Source organism: Cetorhinus maximus, chromosome 21, assembly GCF_964194155.1.
Source record: "Cetorhinus maximus chromosome 21, sCetMax3.hap1.1, whole genome shotgun sequence".
Lineage (NCBI taxonomy): Eukaryota > Metazoa > Chordata > Chondrichthyes > Lamniformes > Cetorhinidae > Cetorhinus > Cetorhinus maximus.
In genome coordinates, this window is record NC_135899.1 from 14,104,821 (window position 1) to 14,124,920 (window position 20,100).

At 43.5% G+C, this 20,100-nt stretch overlaps 1 protein-coding gene across 1 annotated transcript in view; it reads left to right on the forward strand.

Moving 5' to 3' along the window:
• LOC144695521 (uncharacterized) overlaps positions 1 to 3,024 on the forward strand; it is a 65,534-nt gene extending 62,510 nt beyond the window's left edge. The window contains exon 14 of the mRNA XM_078566397.1: positions 1,415 to 3,024. Within this exon, the coding sequence (XP_078422523.1) occupies positions 1,415 to 1,941 (527 nt within the window). The 3' untranslated portion in view covers positions 1,942 to 3,024. The remainder of the gene's footprint in view (positions 1 to 1,414) is intronic.
• The last annotated feature ends 17,076 nt before the right edge of the window (positions 3,025 to 20,100 follow it).

The following is a 20,100-nucleotide window of genomic DNA, read 5'->3' on the forward strand; positions in this document are numbered from 1 at the left end:
GTCTCTGCTTCAGACGGAGTTTGAATACTCTGTTTTATATCCCATCACATGGTTCTTTTACATTTTTGGCTACAAGGAGTGACTAGGGGATGCGAGCTGAGATTTTTCACCCTAGAGCGGAGAAGGCTGAGGGAGAATCGAATAGAGATGTCCAAAATTGTGAAAGGATTTGGTGGGACTGCAGCGGTTTAAGAAGGCAGCTCACCTTCACCTTCTCAAGGGCAACTCGGGATGGGCACTAAACGCTGGCCCAGCCAGTGAAGCCCATGTCCCGTGAATAATTTTTTAAAAAAAGAATGAATAAAGATCAACTTCTGTCACTGGCGAAAAGGTTGGTAACCGGTGAACCGAGATGTGAGTTGATTGCCAAAGGATCCAGAGTGCACACAAGGAGATTATTTTTTCAACCCGAGAGTTGTTAAGATCTGCAGTGTGTTGCCTGAATGGACGGCAGAAACAGATTCAGTGGTAATGTTCAAAACAGAATTAGGTAAACAATTGAAAGGGAGAGAATCAGTGCACTATGAGAAAGAGCAGGGGACTGGAACTAATCAGATAGCTCTTTCAAAGAACTGACAATAGCATGATGGGCCAAATGGCATCCTTCCATACCGTAAAATTCTGTTTCTATGATTATATTCACTAACCCTGAAAATACATCTCATGGCCTCACACCTTTCTGTCTTTTTTTTTTGAAGTAAGACAAGCCTGTTGCTCTTAATTTAATTGTATTTTCATATTGTATAAATTGCGTATTCTTAGTCATGGACAGTAGCATGTCACTCTCATATGGTCAATCCCATGTGGCCAAAATGCGTTTACCTCCAACAATTTACCCGGTTATCTCAAATGAAAATAGGAACTGGTGACATGCACAGCACGCCAGGCATTATCTGTGGAGAGAGAAACAGTGTCAGGGCAATTTTAACCTACCCTGGTTTGGGTCAAACGCTGGTTTTACATCCCTGCTTAATTTTAATCTTAATTGAAGTTGATGAAGAGTAATATTGATCGGGGCCTAAAACTAAAGTTTCACCTGACCAGACTCCGTGGGTGTCTCACCCAATGAGACAGGTTACAATTCTGATCAATGACCATTCATTAGAACTGGGAAGATGCTGGCAATGAGCAGTTCTTAATCATGTACAGAGCCAGGGAAAGGTGGACAGGGGAAGAACAGAATAGAAAGTTTCACAATAAGGTGGAGGGCAGGGGAAATTGAATTACCAAAGCGAATCACTCCCATCATAACTTGCACCATGTGTTTGAAGTTCATTGCGGCCCATTATTAACTACAGCTATTGAGCCCAATTCTGTTCCCGGCTCATGCCTGCAGAGAGAACAGAAAACCTGCAGAGAATAAGTGCATCAAGCAGCATACTTCACGAGCATTCTAACCTTGCCTTTCCTTCAGTTCCAGCTGCTCTGAATCTGGACCCGGATACGGCACACCCCAAACTCATCCTATCTGACAACCGCGCCAGCGTGAGATTTGGTGATATCAAACAGCAGGTCCCTGACAAAGCAGGGCGATTTCTGAATTGGCACATCGCCCTGGCGAGTCAGGGATTCAAAACAGGCAGGCACTTCTGGGAAGTGGAGGTGGGGAAGAACAGCACCTGGGCGGTGGGAGTGGCAAAAAGCTCTGTGCCGCGAAAGAAGGACTTCTCGCCGGAGCCTAAATCTGGGGTCTGGGCCTTGTGGCGGTTGAAAGAGGAGTACACCACTCTGATGTCACCTCGTACCGCCCTCCCCATCAGAACCAAGCCCCAAAAGCTGGGTGTTTACCTGGACTATGAAGCAGGACAGGTGTCACTGTACGATGCTGACGATATGTCCCATCTGTACACTTTCACTGATAGATTCACAGAGAAAGTCTATCCCTTCCTCCTAACAGGCTGTACACGCGATCCTTTGAAATTCATCCACCTACAGATATGAAACCATTTAATTATTAGACGCCCACCCCCGTCACATGGAGTCTGATAAACTGCTCTGCTTCAAGGGATAAAGAATATTTCATTGATACTATCCTTGCATTGCCTTTAATGTAAATTTCTGAAACTCCCCCCTTTTCAAGAATAAGAACGTTTAATTTTGCCTTTAGATGCTTCGAGCCGAAGCTCTGGAAATCCATTCCTAAATCTCACCAGCCTTTCCGTCATGTTCTTCTTCTTCAAAATGCTCCTTAAACGCTATCAGGTTGAACAATGTGCTGTTAATGGCCTATGGATCTTGGCTCCCTCCTATTTTTGTGAACACAAGAAGTGTCCCAAGCTTCCGAATGCAGCCACTGTTAGTGTTCAACTGAAATGGCTCAGTTACCTGAAAGTATAATACATCATCCACTATAGAGTGTTGTTATGTTTAGAATTGTAATGCATTTGCTATTTGTATCTTTAGTAAAGATAGATATTGTTAAAGTAAAAAGATGGTGAAGAAGCTCAGCACCATCTAAGACATAGCAGCCCACTTGATCAATACCCCATCCACCACCTTAACTATTCACTCCCTCCACCACTGACGCACAGTGGTGGCAGTGTGTACCACCTACAAGATGTGCTGCAGTAAGTCCCATAGGCTCCTTCGACTGCACCTTCCAAATTCATGACGTGTATCAGCTAGAAGGGATCAACTGGAAGGACAAGGGCAGCAGGCACATGGGAATACCACCACCTGAAAGCTCCCCTCCAAGTTACACACTATTTTTCAACTATTCATAAATTCTATTCATTATAAAAAATGCGCAAATATTTTGAGGTTTTGAATGTAAAGTAAAAATGTTTTGGCTAGGTTCTTATTTAAATCTGGATAGTAAGTAATGAATGACGGTGAAAGGACAAACAGCACTAATTAAAATTTCTGAGTTCTTAGATTTGTTTGCCCAACATGTGTCAAAGATATGCCACTTGTTTTATTTACTCTTTTTTAATTTGTTCTTGGGATGTGAATTGGAACTACATCACCATTCTTCCCATATTTGATTGGAGTGGTTGTTACATTAAAGGTGATATAAGAATATAAGTTGTTTGTGTGGCTGTTATTTTCTAGGTCTGTATTTTAAACTCAGATAAGGTATGTGCTCTTTCAACGTTATTATCAAGTTACAATGCCACCTTAATGATTTTGGCGTCTGAAAGCCAAGGACTCTCCTCATTAAATGGATAAAGAAAATGCTGGAAAAATGCAGGAGTTCTAGCAGCCTCTGTGGAGAGAGAAACAGAGTTAATGTTTCGAGCCCATATGACTCTTCTTCCGTTTGTTTAGTTGAAACAGACGCAATGTGTGTACATGATCTTTCTGTCTGCAAAGAACAGGGCCCCGTGTATTAATATATGTAGCTTCCAGGACATGTAAATGCTCCACACCGTGAGCCCGACTGACAATCGTAAATTGTTTGCCAGCGTAATTCTTATCACAATGAGGAGTATTTAGCAAATGTTGTCCAATTGCAGAATCACATCTAATGTTGGAGATTGTGTTTTGAGTTTTGCAAGCATGGTCTGGTTGGGTATCTTGCCCATTGCGAACAGTGGAAGGGGCATGCTGTTTGATATGACCCACTAGTCTTTAGGATGTACGGCCTACATATCTAGCATCACACTGGCACTGAAATTCATATACCACATTAGTCATTTGTGTGACAGGTAGAATGTCTTTTTGGCTTGATGGCAGCATCCTGTTAGTGGCGAATACCACTTGTGTTGCTACTGTATAGTAGGATCACGAAACATCTAGCTTCACCAGTTGCTCAAATTTTGAGATACCTTGCCCTTCCAGGGTAACTTGAGGTAGACTGGGCACAGTCTTAGGCCCGTTCATCAGTTCACGTGATACATAGCACAAAATGATCTGATCGGGGTAGCTGTTATCCTGCAGGATGCCTCTGATGCACCCTATTTCAGCATCAAGCTTGCATGGTGAGCAAATGCCTTGGGCCTTATTTACAAGGTTGTTGATAAGGCCAACCTTATAGCATGTGGAGCTGTAAGAATCCCAGCGTGTGCGTTGACCAGTGACGGCAGGCTTGTGGTAGACTGTGGTAGAGAACCCCCTGGCAGATTTCTCAACTAGTACATCAATAGTTGTTTTCCCCTTATTTTGGTATTCTTGCAGTGTCCTGATGTGTGCAAGACGAAAAGCTTTGACATGTCTTTTATTCAGCAATACTTCCATGTTTAATTACCATGCAAATATTTCACTATTTATTCACAGGAAAAGTTAAGTCAATGCTTCAAATCTTTTTTCTTCTGACTCAGCTGGTTCACAATAACCGAATCCAGTTATGTAACATCTGTAGACCGAAGCAGTGTGGGAGAGGGGACTGTACAAAGTCCATATAAATATCAGTCAGTCGATTTGAGATCGGGCAGTCATGTTGATACTTCTCCGTGTGTAGAGAGCTGCAGCCTAAAGACCCAGCAGCAAGATTCAGGACCGGTTTACCCCCAAGATCAACCCAGCCTAAACCTGCCCCTTGCCCTCGAATTCGGTCAAAATGCGGACCAAAGTCGCTAGTTTTGTTCCCCAGTCCAGCCTGTGAATGGCTTAGCTGGACCACAGCCTCGGGGCGCTGCAATTGTGGGGGTGGGGGTTACACGGCCACATTTTGAGCACCGAATTTCCCGACAGTCAGATCAAGCAGAACCTCCCTTGCTCCTCCCCCAACCCCCATACACTTCAATAGGGAGGTCTAAAAGGGAACTGATTAGGCAAGACAGTCACCGCTCCCATTGGAGTGCTGGATCAGACCACAATGTGTAGAGGCTCATAGATGGCCAGCGTGTGAGTCAGGAAGCAGGAGCGGAGGGCGGCCACCCACAGGTGCCTTACCGAGTGACCTGACTGTCTAACCCAGGAGAGCGCACATGCTCTGTTTTTAGTACACAGGCTTTTACTGAGCTTTGCTCAAGGAACCCAGATTTAAAAAAAACTTAAAAGTGTAATAGTTGGAAGGAAGTCCCTCTGTACAGTAGGATATTGTTGCAGCCTGGAGCAAACATTGGTAGGGTGAATTCATTTTTAATGGAGGCAAGAGAGTTTAGACACGTAAAGATGCCTTATTTTTGCTAAAACAGTATTGCTACATATGTGAACTCAAAGAAAGGAAACCAAAATACAAATTCACTCAGGGCACCATTTCCCCTGTCTAGCCAGAGATGATGCTGATCCAGTTGGTTTTCGCATGATATGGTAGTTGGCTGTTGCCCTTTGTCTCTGGGCCCTGTGCTAGATGAAGGAATTTTGGTGAAACACCATTGATCTCAATTTGCGCTGCTCATGCATGGATGTTTCACACATTCATTCATTAGCTTTATTTTTTGTTACTATTCTTTGCATGCGCCTCATTGCAATTTTACCACTAAACCCACTTGGCGGGATTTTCCACACCCGCCCGCCGCCGGGATCTGCCGGTCCCGCTGCAAGTCGATGGACTTCTGGCGGAGGCGCCACCTCGCCCACGGCGGGTCCCGCCCGTGAAGGGGCCGGAAAATCCCGGCCTCTGTCCCTTCCTGCCCTGCTCTTCTTGTCTTAACCCAACTTGCTACGGCTCTTCTATCTAGATTTCTAAATTTCCCTTCACCTGACTCTTCCCCCAACCCATCTTTTAGGTTAAAGCCCTACCACAACCCTGGTTTCATGATTTTCCAGGGCATGGACACCAGCCCATCGCAACGAAACATCTCCCTCTTTCACCAAAAGTGGTGCTAGTGGCTGATGAATGTAAACCCCTCTTTTCCACCCCAGTCTTGAGTTTATTAATTCTCTGTCAGTTTGGGGGGTTTTGTGAACCCCTGATTGCTATGGGATTGGACTGGCAAAAGGTTCAATCATGAGACTAAATGAACGAGGTAAAGTCCGGACAGGTTTATGGAGTTTTCAGATAAACTGTAGCAACAAACTCAGCCAGTGATTTACATTCTAACGCAGGCTGTATACTCCCTGAATTGTGACTGGATGGGAAGTACAGAATGACTTATCTTCTTGCAGCTTTTGTTCTTCCAACTCTCCCTCTCGGTTTCTCTCCCTCTCCCATGCCTTTGGTCTTGTCTTATTTCCTAGATTCTTCCACCATGCAAATTTGAATGGGAGTTCCTCTTTTACCCAGGCTCTTATTCAATTAACCCCTCCACCTCCTCAACCACTTACACCTTTGTGGCAATCATGCTTTCTTGACCAACCAGGAATAGTTCATGTGGTTGTTCTCACCTAACATATTTGTGTCAAGCCCTTTGTGTTTACGACTGTATCTCAAGCCCTTTACATCCTGTGATTTCCTATCTCGTAGAGAGGGACATTTACATTCCATTCTTACACAAGCAGTTTCTAACAGACAGCCTTCTCTGCATGTAAGAACACTTCTTTATAAAGCGCGATATAATTTTCTCACTGCCTTGGTATTTTTTTCTACACCATACCCTATTTCTATGTTTTCAGACTTTACAATGCTACCGAGACAAGCCCCAATAAAGTTAGATTTTAATAATTAGTATCCTGGTTAGTAATCTAATAATCTTACATCTCTAATCTGTTTGTTCCTATGCTAATTAGTGTGTGGTTTAGTTGGCAATCCAGAGATTATTACCTTTGAGGGTCTGTGTTTTAATTGGGACACGAATTCCTCAAAGCCTCTCAGTAAAATATAATTCCCACTTAACAATGACAACTGGATCCTTCCCATCCAGTCAAAGTTCTTTCCCAGTCATGAGGAGATGTTTTAACCCTGGCACTGGGCAGGCAACACAACCTTTGGAACTCCCTGTTGTGGCTGCTTAGAATGATATCTATCTCCCTGACTATACTGTCCCCTCTAAATAGAACATTCCTTTTCACTGCCTCCACTTGCATGAACTCCTGCACCATGTTTTAAAGGTCATTTTTTGCATCTGCACTGCAGCCCCTGTTCCACACAAGTGCTTCGTCCCTGTTGGCCAAAGTCAAGGACTGAGGCTCCTGTATCTCTACATCCTGCTTACATGTCTGACTCATAGTCACACCTCCTGTCCTTGACCATTGACCAACCCTGAAGTTCTACCTAACTTAAAGGGCATGACTGCCTCCTGGAACAAAAGTCCCAGATAACCCACCCTCCCCCCAGCCTCTGCCCCCTCCCTGATGATCCACAATGTCTGCAACTTGGACTCCTGCTCAACAACTCTGAGCCAAAGTTGCTCAACCTGCATACGCTCACTGCGCATTTGGGTCCAGGATCCTAAATGCTCTGCACAAACTTCCATAGGTTTCGCTCATAGCACACCAGCTGCTCTACCATATCTACCTATCCTTATGCTTTTATTTATTTAAGATGTCAATTAGCCACTAATTTAGTAAAGTCGCAGCAAGTTATAGTTTCCTGCCCCAAGGCAGCGGGAGACAGTTAGCCCAGTTGTCGAGATGACTGGCATATGGTTGAGGGTCATGCCACCAGCACCGGATCGATTCCTGATCCAGCTGAGGTAGACGTTGGACCTACCTGCTTGCCCTGCCCCTGAGATTGAAATGCAACAGCAAACCGCCACTGAGATGAAAACGATTCAGGATAAAGCACCAGCAGACAACAAGTCAAAGAACCTGACTTCGGGCAGAATAAACATGAATGAATGAAAGCTTACAGGGAAAGGGAAAACACTCACCAGCTGCGGGAGGTGAAACAAAAAGGAACGGAGCACAGCTGAGGAAACTGAGCGCAGACTTGGAGTTTGGGGAGTGGAGGAGTTTAAAGTGTTAATTGTGTTCTTAAATTTTGTTCTTAAAATCTAATCTAGTCTGCAGTTAGCAGTAACTGGAAAGTACTGTGTAAGTAGGCTAAGTTATTTTTGTCTTGCTGCTTAGACAGGATAAATTAACTCTGCTGTGAGTCCATTAACTAAAGCATTGAATTGGGTTACTCTAGCCCCAGTTCAGCTGACTATAAATCAAGCCTCTTTAGTGCAGCTAAGGCAAACAGAGTGCAGCTGAGGAAACTGAGTGCAAACATGGAGTTTGGTGACTGAGAGGGTTTGGTGCTGTGGGAGGAGGTGTTCATTTCCTTTTTCTACCTTCCTCACCCTCTAGGAATTGGATCTTACTCTACTACAGGGAAAGAAGCTAGCTGTTTGGCGAGTATCTGGTAAGTGGGTAAGTTCTACTCTGTCCCTAAGTTTTAAAATATTACACAAATTAGTGGTCAAGTTCATAAAATATGTGAAACAGCAACATAAATAAGCGAATAATATAATTAAGTAATTGTTCAAAACACATGAAGGATGGCAAGACAAGTGATGTGTCAAGGCTGCAGCATATGGGAACTCCTGGATAACACTATGATCCAGGGTAAATGAACCTGCAGTATATGTTTGCAACTTGAGGAACTTCGGCTCAGAGTTCTTGAGCTGGAGACTGAGCTGCAGACAGTGTGACATATCAGGGAGGGGGAGAGTTACCTGGATGCTTTCTACCAGGAGGCAGTCACACCACTTAGGATAGGTTCTTCAGATTTGGTCAGTGGTCAGGGACAGGAGGGTGTGACTGCAAGTGTGGCAGGTAAGGGGACCCAGAAGGCAAGTGTGCAGAAGTGTGAACCTCTGCAATTGTCCAACAGGTTTGAGGTTCTCTCAGCTTGCGGATGTGCTTGCACATGAACAGGGGAGAGAGCTCATCTTGAGTGAGACACAACCAGAGTGAGTGTGGGTATTGGCAATTTGGTGCACAGTGGGAATTCAGTGCAGAGGGGAAGGGGTGCTCTTTGCATTTTTTCCTTGCTATTCAACTTCTTAAATCTTAAGAGTGTGGTCTTGCCCTGCTGCAGCAGTAGAGGCTACAAGGGAAAGGAATAGCTGGTAAGTAGTATGTAAGGTCGGGTAAGTATTTACTACTTTAATCGCTTATAGTTTAAGGTCTTTTTGTGGTTTATAGTTTGTATATTCTATAGTAACGAGAATCAGGAAAGAAGGGCCCTAGAGTAATTGATTTAAAAGGAATAATTTAAAGGGATAAGTCATGACAGGAGAGCTCAAAGCCGTGTTGTGCTCCTCGTGCTCCATGTGGGAAGCCAGGAACATTTCAAGTGCTCGGGACCATCATGTGCGCAGGAAATGTGTCCAGCTGCAGCTCCTGGAAGCTTGGGTTTCAGAGCAGGAACGGCGGCTGGGAACACTGTGTGTGACCAACAGGCAGTCCAAGAGAAACAGGAAGGTAGTTCAGGAGTCCCCTGGGGTCCCGCTCGCAAATTGGTATTCCATTTTGGAGGTTCCTCCAGGGATTTCAGACAGAGCCAAGCTTCTGGCACCACGAGCACCTTGTCTTTACAGGAGGGAAGGAAGAGAGGAAGAACAATAGGGGATTCTACAGTCAGGGGAACAGATAGGCGCTACTGTGGCCGTCAACGTGACTCCAGGATTGTGTGTTGCCTCCCTGGTGCCAGGGTCTGGGATATCACTGAATGGCTGCAAGGCATCCTGAAGGGGGAGGCTGATAAGGCAGAGGTCATGGTATATGTTGGTACCAATGACATAGGTAGAAAGAGGGATGAGGTCTTGCATCAAGAATTCAGGGAGTTAGGCAGTAGTCTAAAATGCAAGACCTTTCGGGTTGTAATCTCTGGATTACTCCCAGTGCCACGTGCTAACGAGCTCAGAAATAGAATAGCACAGATGAATACGTAGCTCAAGAGTTGGTGCAGGAGGGAGGGTTTTAGATTCCTGGATCACTGGGACTGTTTCTGGGGAAGGTGGGACCTGTACAAGCGGGACGGCCTACATCTGAACCAGAGAGGGACTAACATCCTTGCGGGTGGGTTTGCTAGTGCTGTTGGGAGGAGTTTAAACTAATTCGGCAGGGGGAGGGGACACAGAATTTTAGCAGAATAGGGACACATCATAATACAGTAAAACAATCAAGTCAGAGGGAGTACAGCTGCATTATGTTTCAAGGGAGTAAGACAAGGCTGGATGGCCTCTACTTTAATGCCAGGAGTATTACAGGTAAAACGATGAGTTAAAGGTGAGGATTAACATGTGGAATTGTGATATTGTAGCCATCACTGAGACGTGGTTGAAGAAGGGGCAGGACTGGTAGTTTAACATTCCTGGATATAGAATCTTCAGGCAAGACAGGGGAGGGGGTAAAAGAGGAGGAGGCATTGCATTATTAGTTAATGAGTAGGTTGCTGCAGTAAGGAGAGATGATATATTGGAGGCGGCATAGAATGAAGCTTTGTGGGTAGAGTTTAGGAATAAAAAAGGGGCAGCCATGTTGTTAGTTGTTTACTATAGACCCCCAGATAGTCAGCGGGAAATTGAGGAGCAAATATGTGCACAATTTGTGGAGGTGTGTAAAACAATATCAATAGGGTAATTATATTAGGCGATTTCAACATTTCCAACATTAATTGGGATAGACATAGTGTTAAGGGCTTGGATGGAGTGGATTTCTTGAAATGTGTACAGGAGAACATTTTAGGTCAATATGTAGAGGATCCAACAAGGGACGGCACAGTGCTGGACCTAATTCTGGGGAATGAAGCCAGACAGATGGCTGAGGTGGTGGTGGGGGAGCATTTTAGTGTTAACGACCACAACATGGTACAATTTAAGCTTGTTAAGGACAAAGAAATAGAAAAGTTGCAAAAATATGTTTTGGATCGAGGGAGAGTGGATTTTAGTAAAATAAGGCAGAATCTGGCCAAGGTAGACTGGGAACAGCTATTTGTGGGAAAATTTGCAGAGGAGCAGTGGGGGGCGTTCAAAAAGGAAATGGGCAGGGTACAGGCTCAAAATGTTCCCTCGAGGGTGATAGCAAGGAGTAAAAAGCCAAGAGAATCATGGATGACCAGAGATATTCAGGATACGATGAAAAGGAAGAGAGAGGCTTTTAGCAGGTACAAGGGACGCAAATCAGCAGAGGCATTAGTGGAGTACAGAAAGTGCAGGGTGGAGCTTAAGAAAACAATTAGGACAGCAAAGAGAGGATATGAGAAAGGTCTGGCTGGTTAAAGTAGGGAAAATCGCAAGATATTCTACAAGTATATCAATGGGAAGAGGATAACCAGGGAACAAGTAGGGCCCATTATGGACCAAGGGGGCAATCTATGGGTGGAGCCAGAGGGTATCGCTAGCGTGTTGAACCAATACTTCACATCCGTCTTCACCCAAGAGAATGAGGATGAAGGCATGGAACTTGGGTAGAGAGACTGCGAGGTTTTTGAGCAAATTGATATAGGGAGTGATAAGGTATTGGTGTTAGCAGGCTTAAAAGTGGAAAAATCTCCAGGTCCGGATGATTTGTGCTCCAGACTGCTGAGGGAGGCAAGGGAGGAGACCTCAGGGGCTCTGGCTCAAATTTTTAATTCTTCTCTGGCCACGGGGGAGGTTCCAGAGGACTGGAGAACAGCCAATGTGGTTCTGCTATTTAAGAAGGGCTTTAGAGATAAGCCAGGGAACTACAGGCCAGTGAGACTCACTTCAGCAGTAGGGAAACTATTGGAGAAAATTCTGAAGAAGAGTGTCTATCTCCACTTGGAGAGGCAAGGTTTGATTAGGGATAGTCAGCATGGCTTTGTCAGAGGGAGGTCATGCCTAACAAATTTGATAGAATTTTTTGAGGAGGTGACCAGGTGTGTAGATGAGGGTAGTGCAGTTGATGTAGTTTATATGGATTCAGCAAAGCCTTTGACAAGGTCCCACATGGGAGACTTATAAAGAAGGCAAATGCACATGGGATACAGGGTAATTTGATAAGGTGGATTCAAAATTGGCTAGTTGTAGGAGACAGAGGGTGATGACAGAAGGATGCTTTAGTGACTGGAAGCCAGTGTCCAGTGGCATACCACAAGGATCTGTGCTGGGTCCCCTATTTGTCATTTATATAAACGACATAGATGACCAGGTGGGGGTAGGATTAGTAAGTTTGCGGCTGACACAAAGGTTGGCTGGGTAGTTAACAGTGAGGTTGAGTGTCTTGGGCTACAGGAAGATGTAGACGGGATGGTCAAATGGGCAGATAAGTGGCAGATGGACTTTAACCCTGGAAAGTGTGACATGATACACTTTGGAAGGAGTAATTTGACAAGGAAGTATTCAATGAACGGCATGACACCAGGAAGTTCTGAGGTACAAAGGGACCTTGGCTTGTGCATCCATAGATCTCTGAAGGTGGAGGGATACGTTAGTGGGATGGTGAAAAAGGCATATGAGACACTTGCCTTTATCAATCGAGGCATAGATTACAAAAGTAGGGAGGTCATGTTGGAGTTGTATAGAACCTTGGTGAGGCCACAGCTAGAGTACTGTGTGCAGTTCTGGTCGCCACACTATAGGAAGGATGTGATTGCACTGGAGGGGGTGCAGAGGAAATTCACCAGGATGTTGCCTGAGATGAAACATTTAAATTATGAAGGGAGGTTGGATAGACTTGGGTTGTTTTCGTTGGAGCAGAGAAGACTGAGGGGCGACCTGATCAAGGCGTACAAGATTATGAGGGGCATGGACAGGGTGGATAGAGAGCAGCTGTTCCCCTTAGTTGTAGGGTCAGTCACGAGTGGACACACGTACAAGGTGAGGGGTAGGAGGTTTAGGGGGGATGTGAGGAAAAACCTTTTTACCCAGAAGCTGGTGACGGTCTGGAATGCGCTGCCTGGGAGGGTGGTGGAAGCTGGTTGCCTCACGTCCTTGCCTCTTCTGCACTGTGTGATTCTGTGATTCTGTGTGATTCTGTGATCCTGAGAGCAGGGGCTGAGGGGTGGATGAGCAAACTGATCATGGCACCATGGTACAAGAAGCCATTCATGTGGAGAAGCAAAAAGGAATGTAGTGGTAGTAGGTAACAACATGGTATGGTGGATTGGCACTGTTCTCTGCAGCAAAGAACGAGAGCCCAGATGGCTATGTTGCCTGCTCAGTGCCAGGATTAGGGACATCTGCTCCGGGATGGAGAGAAACCTGCAGTGGGTGGGGTAGGATCCAGTTGTCGTGGTCCATGTAGGTGCTAAAGACATAAGTAGAACTAGGAAAGAGGTTCTGTGTAGAGAATATGAGGAGCTAGGCACTATATTAAAAAGCAGAACCTGAAATGTTATAATCTCTAGATTATTACCTGAGCATGCGTAAATTGGCATAGGGCACATAAAATTACAGAACTGGATACGTGGCGGAAATACTGGTTTAGGAGAAGTGGGTTCCAGTTTGTGGGGCACTGGCACCAGTAGTGGGGAAAGTGGGGGCTCTACTGTTGGGATGGTCTACACCCCTGAACCGGGCTATGACCAGTGTTCTTGAGAACTGCATAACTAGGGAAGTAGAGAGGGTTTTAAACTAAATAGTGGGGGCAAGGGACCAAATGTGGAAAGATGTAGTATATCAAAGGGTAGGGAGAAAATAAAAAAGGAAAATAGTAATATGGGAAATGAGTGTTGGAGAACAGCAGGAAGGACAGAGAGAAAATTCTTAAGACAAATCCTTCACATCAACAGAAATCATTCCAGTTCAGAGTCCAGGTTTTTAAATGTCCAATTTTCCCTTTGAGATTCAAATTCTTGAAGAAGCATCTGCAATCAGGTTTTCCCATCCAGTGACATGTATATTCTGTGGATTAAATGGCTGCAGTAATAAATTCCATCTGAATAGCCTTGCACTTCTGTCTCGAAATTAGTCCAGAAACTTTAAAGTATTGTGGTCTGGAGAAAACATGTTTCTGATGAATTGTTTGCTACATAAATTTGAAAATGCTGCAATGCTAATACCAAACCCAATGTCTCTTTTTCAATCATGAATTTTCAATCTTCTCTGTTGTGCTTTCAACTTCCTTGAAAAATACCCTATCGATTTTTCAATTCCAGTCTCATCTTCTTGTAACAACGTGGCTCCAATGCCTACGTCATTTGTGTCAATAGCCAACTTACATTACTTGGTATAATTGGGCACTGTCAAAACTGATGTTGTAGTTAATACAGTTTTCAAACTGTCAAATGCCTTCTGACACTCCTGTATCCATTGAAACTTCTTGTTTTTTTAAATAGTTCAGACAGTGGAGCAAACACACTGCTAAAATTTGGTACAAATTTTTGATAAAACCCAGTCATGCCCAGAAATCTCAAAGCTTCTCATCTTGTTGTAGGCACTGGAAAATCCACGATAGCCTTAACTTTCACATTTCTCGGAGCCACCTTACCATGTCCAATGGTATGGTCTAGATATGTAACTTGCGCTAATGCAAATTCAATTTTAGCCAAGTTCATCACCAATAAGCTTCTTGTAATTGAGCAAATAATTCTTCCAGATGTTGTAAATGCTCATCCCAAGTCTAACTGAAAACTATTAAGTTATCAACATAAACAGCACAATTGCTTAGACCTACAATTACTTTGTTCGTCAGCCTTTGAAATGTCACAGGTTCATTCTTCATACTAAATGACATGACTTTAAACTGCTATAGTCCATTTGGCATCACAACAGCCAATATCTCCTTTGCTCCCTCTGACAATGGTACTAGCCAATATCCTTTTAGCAAGTCCTTTGAAGACAGCAGCTTGAGGCATGGATGCTGAAGGCTTTTCATACTTGTAAGATCTTAAAAATGCCTTCCCTTACAAAACGGTCTTCTCTTCTTTATACATATCTTCCTCTTTGAATGCAAATACCCATTGTTTCATTATGCCTTTGGACTTTATCTCTCTGATAATAAAACCTTCTCGTAGCACTAAGTTTTACCAATAATCTTTGGGAAAAATAAACACACTGTTTCTAAACTTCACCTGGCTAGGTGACACATTTCTGCTTTCCTTTGAAAACAATTTCGCCTGGTTTATTTCAAAATGCAAATGTTCCCTTTATGCCTATGTTTCTAAACTTCCCCATGTTTATCTAATTAACATTTCAAACCTAACTTCTCCTCTTAGATCAAAGCATCTATTCTAATTTAATTAAGTCTCACACACAGACAAATATAGACACATAGGCACATCCCACTATTACTTTATTTTGCAATAAATTCCAATAACATTATAAGAATTATTATATCTTCTCAACACCTGGAACTGATGTGTGTGAGTACTGCATAAAGCAAGACTGGCAAGCAAGCTTTGCAGTCCTGAGCAAAGTGCAGCTCACCAGGTGCACGTCGCTCATGCACAATTGTGAAACACAGCCAATGTGCCCAGAGATCCAGAATTGGGGGATGATTCTGGTGAGCAGGCCTTATAATGAGATACTAAAGCATTGAAATTAAGGGCAGAATTTTGCCTTCAGTGGGTGGGCTACAAGAGCAGGTCAGAGGCTAGGAATCTTGTGATGAACAACTCACCTCCTGTCTTCCCAAAGCCTGTCCACAATTTACAAGGCACAAGTCAGGAGTGTGATGGAATACTTCTCACTTGCCTGGATGTGTGCAGCCCCCAAAACACTTAAGAAGCTTGACACCATCCAGGACAAAGCAACCCGCTTGATTGGCACCACATCCACAAAAATTCACTGCTTCCACCACCAGCACAGAAGCAGCAGTGTGTACCATCTACAAGATGCACTTCAGGATTTCACCAAGGCTCCTTCAACAGCACCTTCCAAACCCATGACCATTACCTTCTAGAAGAACAAGATCAGCAGATAGATGGGAACACCACCACCTGGTAGTTCCCCTCCAAGCCACTCACTATCCTGACTTAGAAATATATTGGCCGTTCCTTCACTGTCACTGGTCAAATCCTGGAACTCCCTTCCTAACAGCACTGTGGGTGTACCTACACCGCATGGACTGCAGTGGTTCAAGAAGGAAGCTCACCACCACCTTCTCAAGGGCAATGCGGGATGGGCAAAAAAATGCTGGCCCAGCCCACATCCCATGAGTGAATTTAAAACAACATAAAGATACCACACTGATTTCCTTATAGGCTGCAGAAGAACTATTCTCAATGACTTCCCTACAAGTAACTACCATGTGGAAACTTTCCATTGTATTTGTGATATCTGTGTCCATAGGGACCAAAATATATATTTTTGTATTATGTCAAGCGCCAATGGGGATCTTGGTCCGCTATACATTTGCATCAAAATGGGGAATTAAGAAATGTCTTGAAGTCACCATGATGTGCCCCACAACAGCGTTACTACCATGTCATGACAAATAGGAAAGTGGAAGAACTGGTGTTGTGGAAGAATAAGAATGAATGCAAACCCCTGCCTCAGTCAAGCCAGTCAAATGACACCACACTAGATAATTAGAACATGGGTTTATTTTAAATTTACTTATGTTCATTAGTTAAATAATCTCAGAATGAGAACAAGTGGACGTTTCACAATATGCATCATCTCTTCCCGGAATCTTCTCTGGGTCAATGCATAAATGCATGTGTTTGTGCAGGAGCTCAAATAATTCAACAGAAGTGTGATTCTAATTGCCAAATAAAGTGAATTTGAGCCTTGCAATATATTTACCTCTGTGACACCGACGCAGATGTGTATTATTGTGATGGGTGCTGACAACACGATGAAACTGCCGGAGATGCTGAAGAGTAGAATGATAGATGTTCTTCGGTTCTTCATCTCGGGATCACTCCTGGCCTTCCCAGTTTTGCATCTCTTCAGGGCTTTGCGAGCTGTACTGGCCATTAAGATATGCCTGACTGTGAGTGAATTCAACACCAACATCAATGGGTATGGAATTATTGGATTGGATAGAGTTTTAATCCATTTGTAAGCTATCCATTCCGGTGAAACTGAATATCCTGTTACTGTGTGGCAGCCAAACTGTACACCCTCCACAATAAAGTATGGCTTGTAACGAAAATAAACCGGTATATTAATGAAAATGCTGAGTACACACTCTGCAGTGATGACCACAATGGCGATTCTTTCTGTGCAGTATTTTTGTTTCAATTTCTGGCAACATATGGCTATGAAGCGGTCATAGGTGAATGACACTGTGAACCAGACAGAGAGTTGGGTACTAACTACTTGCATAAAAGCACTGAAACGGCATGTATATGTGTAACTCAGGAATGAGTGCTGGAAATGATACCTAAAGATGCCTTCAGCAGTTACATTAAAGATACAAATCATTAGATCTGCAACTGCCATGGCCACCATGTAACATGTGATTCCTTTGGAGAGACCACAATTTCCCCGGGTCAAGATCACAAATAACATCAAATTCACTGTAAATAAATTCAAAAGAAAATCAGGAGAAATAATGAGAAAATAGTTTAGCAATCCAAAATCACATCTACTTGAAATAGCATAGTTCTGAATTGTGAGACGGGGAACTGTTACTGAAACTGGCTTCCTCATAGCTCATTGGGTGGTGTACATAGTCAACAGGCACAGGACGGTGCCAAGTTCACGTACTGTTTCCTGCTGATTTATCCGGCCTCAACTGAGAAAAAGAAACTATATGTGGCATTAAAATTACAGGAGATCGTTCCCTCAATTGACATGTGTGAGTTACTGTGACGGCTTCAAAATTTTATTAATGATCATTTGGGGGACACTTTACTGCTGAGAAGCTGTTTCGTTCTGTTAATGTAGTGGACACAATTCGTTAAAACAATCAGTTGACCACATCTTTGATTCAAATTCTGTCTCAAAACGTATCATTTCAACCTTTGGATCGAATGAAAAGTAAGTTTTATAATCCTTTGACTTCATGGATGGGTGAATTGGCCCTGGAACGAAATCATCCCATCCTGTTAGTTAAAAGCAAAACACTGTGGATGCTGGAAATCTGAAATAAAAACAGAGGATGACCTGAAGAAGAGTCATACGGACTCGAAATGTTAACTCTGTTTCTCTCAGACCCGCTGAGTTCCCCCCCTCCCCTCCAGCATTTTCTGTTTTCATTTCATGCTGATAGTTTCCTAAATTCAGACCTATGTAAAAACTGCGCCGAAGTCAAGTCACAGCTTTAGGGCAGTGTAGAAACACACGGGAGTCAGAAGAACTAAATATTGTAGATGTACACAGGAGCGTCCACGCCTATGAGGCAAAGCAGCTTCGCAAGGTGACCCCAGCCTGTTGGACCTGATCGTCCCTCTAAGTCTCGGCATCAGGCTGTAAGGCGCCTAGCAAAGGAGCAAAGTCACTTTTAGGGAGCATTAGAGTATCATGATCGTTACCACTTCAAAATAAACACGGAAAGGTGAGAGATTTCTGTTCAATAAACCATGACCACAAAATGACCAACCAAGGACTGATGAAGGGGCGCCAAAGGCCGCGGAGAGAAATCGACAACGTATTGAAATAATGGTGTGCTCAATAAACGCGAGTTCATACTTACTGGGGATGCCAACAATGGCAAGGATTGGATAACAAATCACTGATTCGTCCAGAACTGCGGAGCGACCCATTTCCTGCAGAAACCGGGCAATTGTGGAAACAAGGCTCAGTCAGGCTTGGGTACGAAGTCACTTGGTAACAGGTGCTGTTTTATACACAAACGCATCCCTGGGGAGGCTGAGGTCTTTCACAAGGGCTCGCATTAGCTACGGGTCTTCAAACAAGCAAATTAGAACATTTTTCTTTTGCAAATCAATGCTGGAAATGCATTGCACGATTACCTGATGGAGCAATGCAGAAACCACAGCGGCATTGGTCACTCAGACCGACAGACTCTGAAGAAGAGTCATACAGACTCGAAACGTTAAGACTGTTTCTCTCCCCACAGATGCTGTTAGACCTGCTGAGTTCCTCCAGCATTTTCTCTTTTTGTTTCAGATTTCCAGCATCCGGAGTATTTTAAAACTGAGGTGATGGGTCCTTCGCAGAACTAAGACCAAGACCAAAAACAAACTGCCTCAGGAGCGCAGAAACAGAATCAGGGCGGGGAATCTGTTGGATAAAAGCAAAACACTGCGGATGTTGGAAACCTGAAACAAAAAAAAGAAAATGCTGGAGGAAAAAAGGGCTGAATAAAATCTGGAATCCATCCGTTAGTACAGTACAAAATATCAAAGATATCAACAAAAACTCTAAGAGTGACACAATAATTGACTCCACGGGGCTGAATATCGAAACTGGCAGGGGAATAAAACTGGGTGATCATCTGGTTATACCTTTCACTCAAGTACAAGATTCATTGCCACATTTTCACCATCACAGCATGGTCAGTGGCTGAGTGAACATTAGTCGCCGTGACACTCCGAATGGTTATTTGATCAACATAAAAGATCTGCTCTGTAGTCCACTGCCCGAGTCATGACCTTTTTTCACTTTATGGTGCCTAGTCTCCATTGAAACTCCTCCTCTCCCTCATCTTGGTCATTGCCTCTCGCTGGCCACTTCGCTGCACCTTAAGCCCCCCTTAAGAGTCACAGACATGGCCGTTTCTGGTGGACATTTGGTTACATACAATACAATACATATAATTGTCATGGAGATATATTAATGTCTATAATGTTATTGGAAACTAATGTGAAATTGGAATTGTAGTTGGGCCTGTGTCTATGTGCGTGCCTATGTGTGTATGTCTTAATTAGTTTAAAGCCAGCTAGTCTTGGTGCTTTGATGTATAGCTGTTTTGAGATGTTAATTAGATAAACGTAAGGAGGAGTATGTAAAGTGTAAATTTGCATTTGTTGAATAAACCATTCAAAAGAATGGGTAAAATTTTGCACCTGGTTGTGAGATGCCATGCAACGTGTTTACATCACTAATAAAATTGTTGGAATGAAAGGGTATTATTGTTAGGAGATGTAATGTTTAAAGCCTAGTGATACCATGGAAAATTTACCTTCAAAGGAAAAGCTAGGTATAAACAGCAAGGAGTTTGTGTGTGTACGGCAGAGCATTTAAGATGTAACCAACCTGTAAGCCCCCAACTGTGTCTGCAAAGGAACCAAATTGCAAGGAACCTCATTTTGAATTCATAAGGTCAAATGTGCTTTGCCTGGTGTCTGTTTAATGTCTATGGGTTACTGTTGCCTTGGTGAAGATTTACCTGGGAGTGATTAATTTGGGGATTTGTTTAAAAGTTATCATGGTAGTAAAGTGTACACATGTGTATGTGTTTAATTTATTGCTAAATTAATACATTTTTAATTTAGTTTATATTAAAAAGCCTTTCGAGGCTCGGTGGTCATATTCCTGAATTCAGAGCTGCATATTAAACATACCAACTGAAAGTATAGGTTATGGCAGT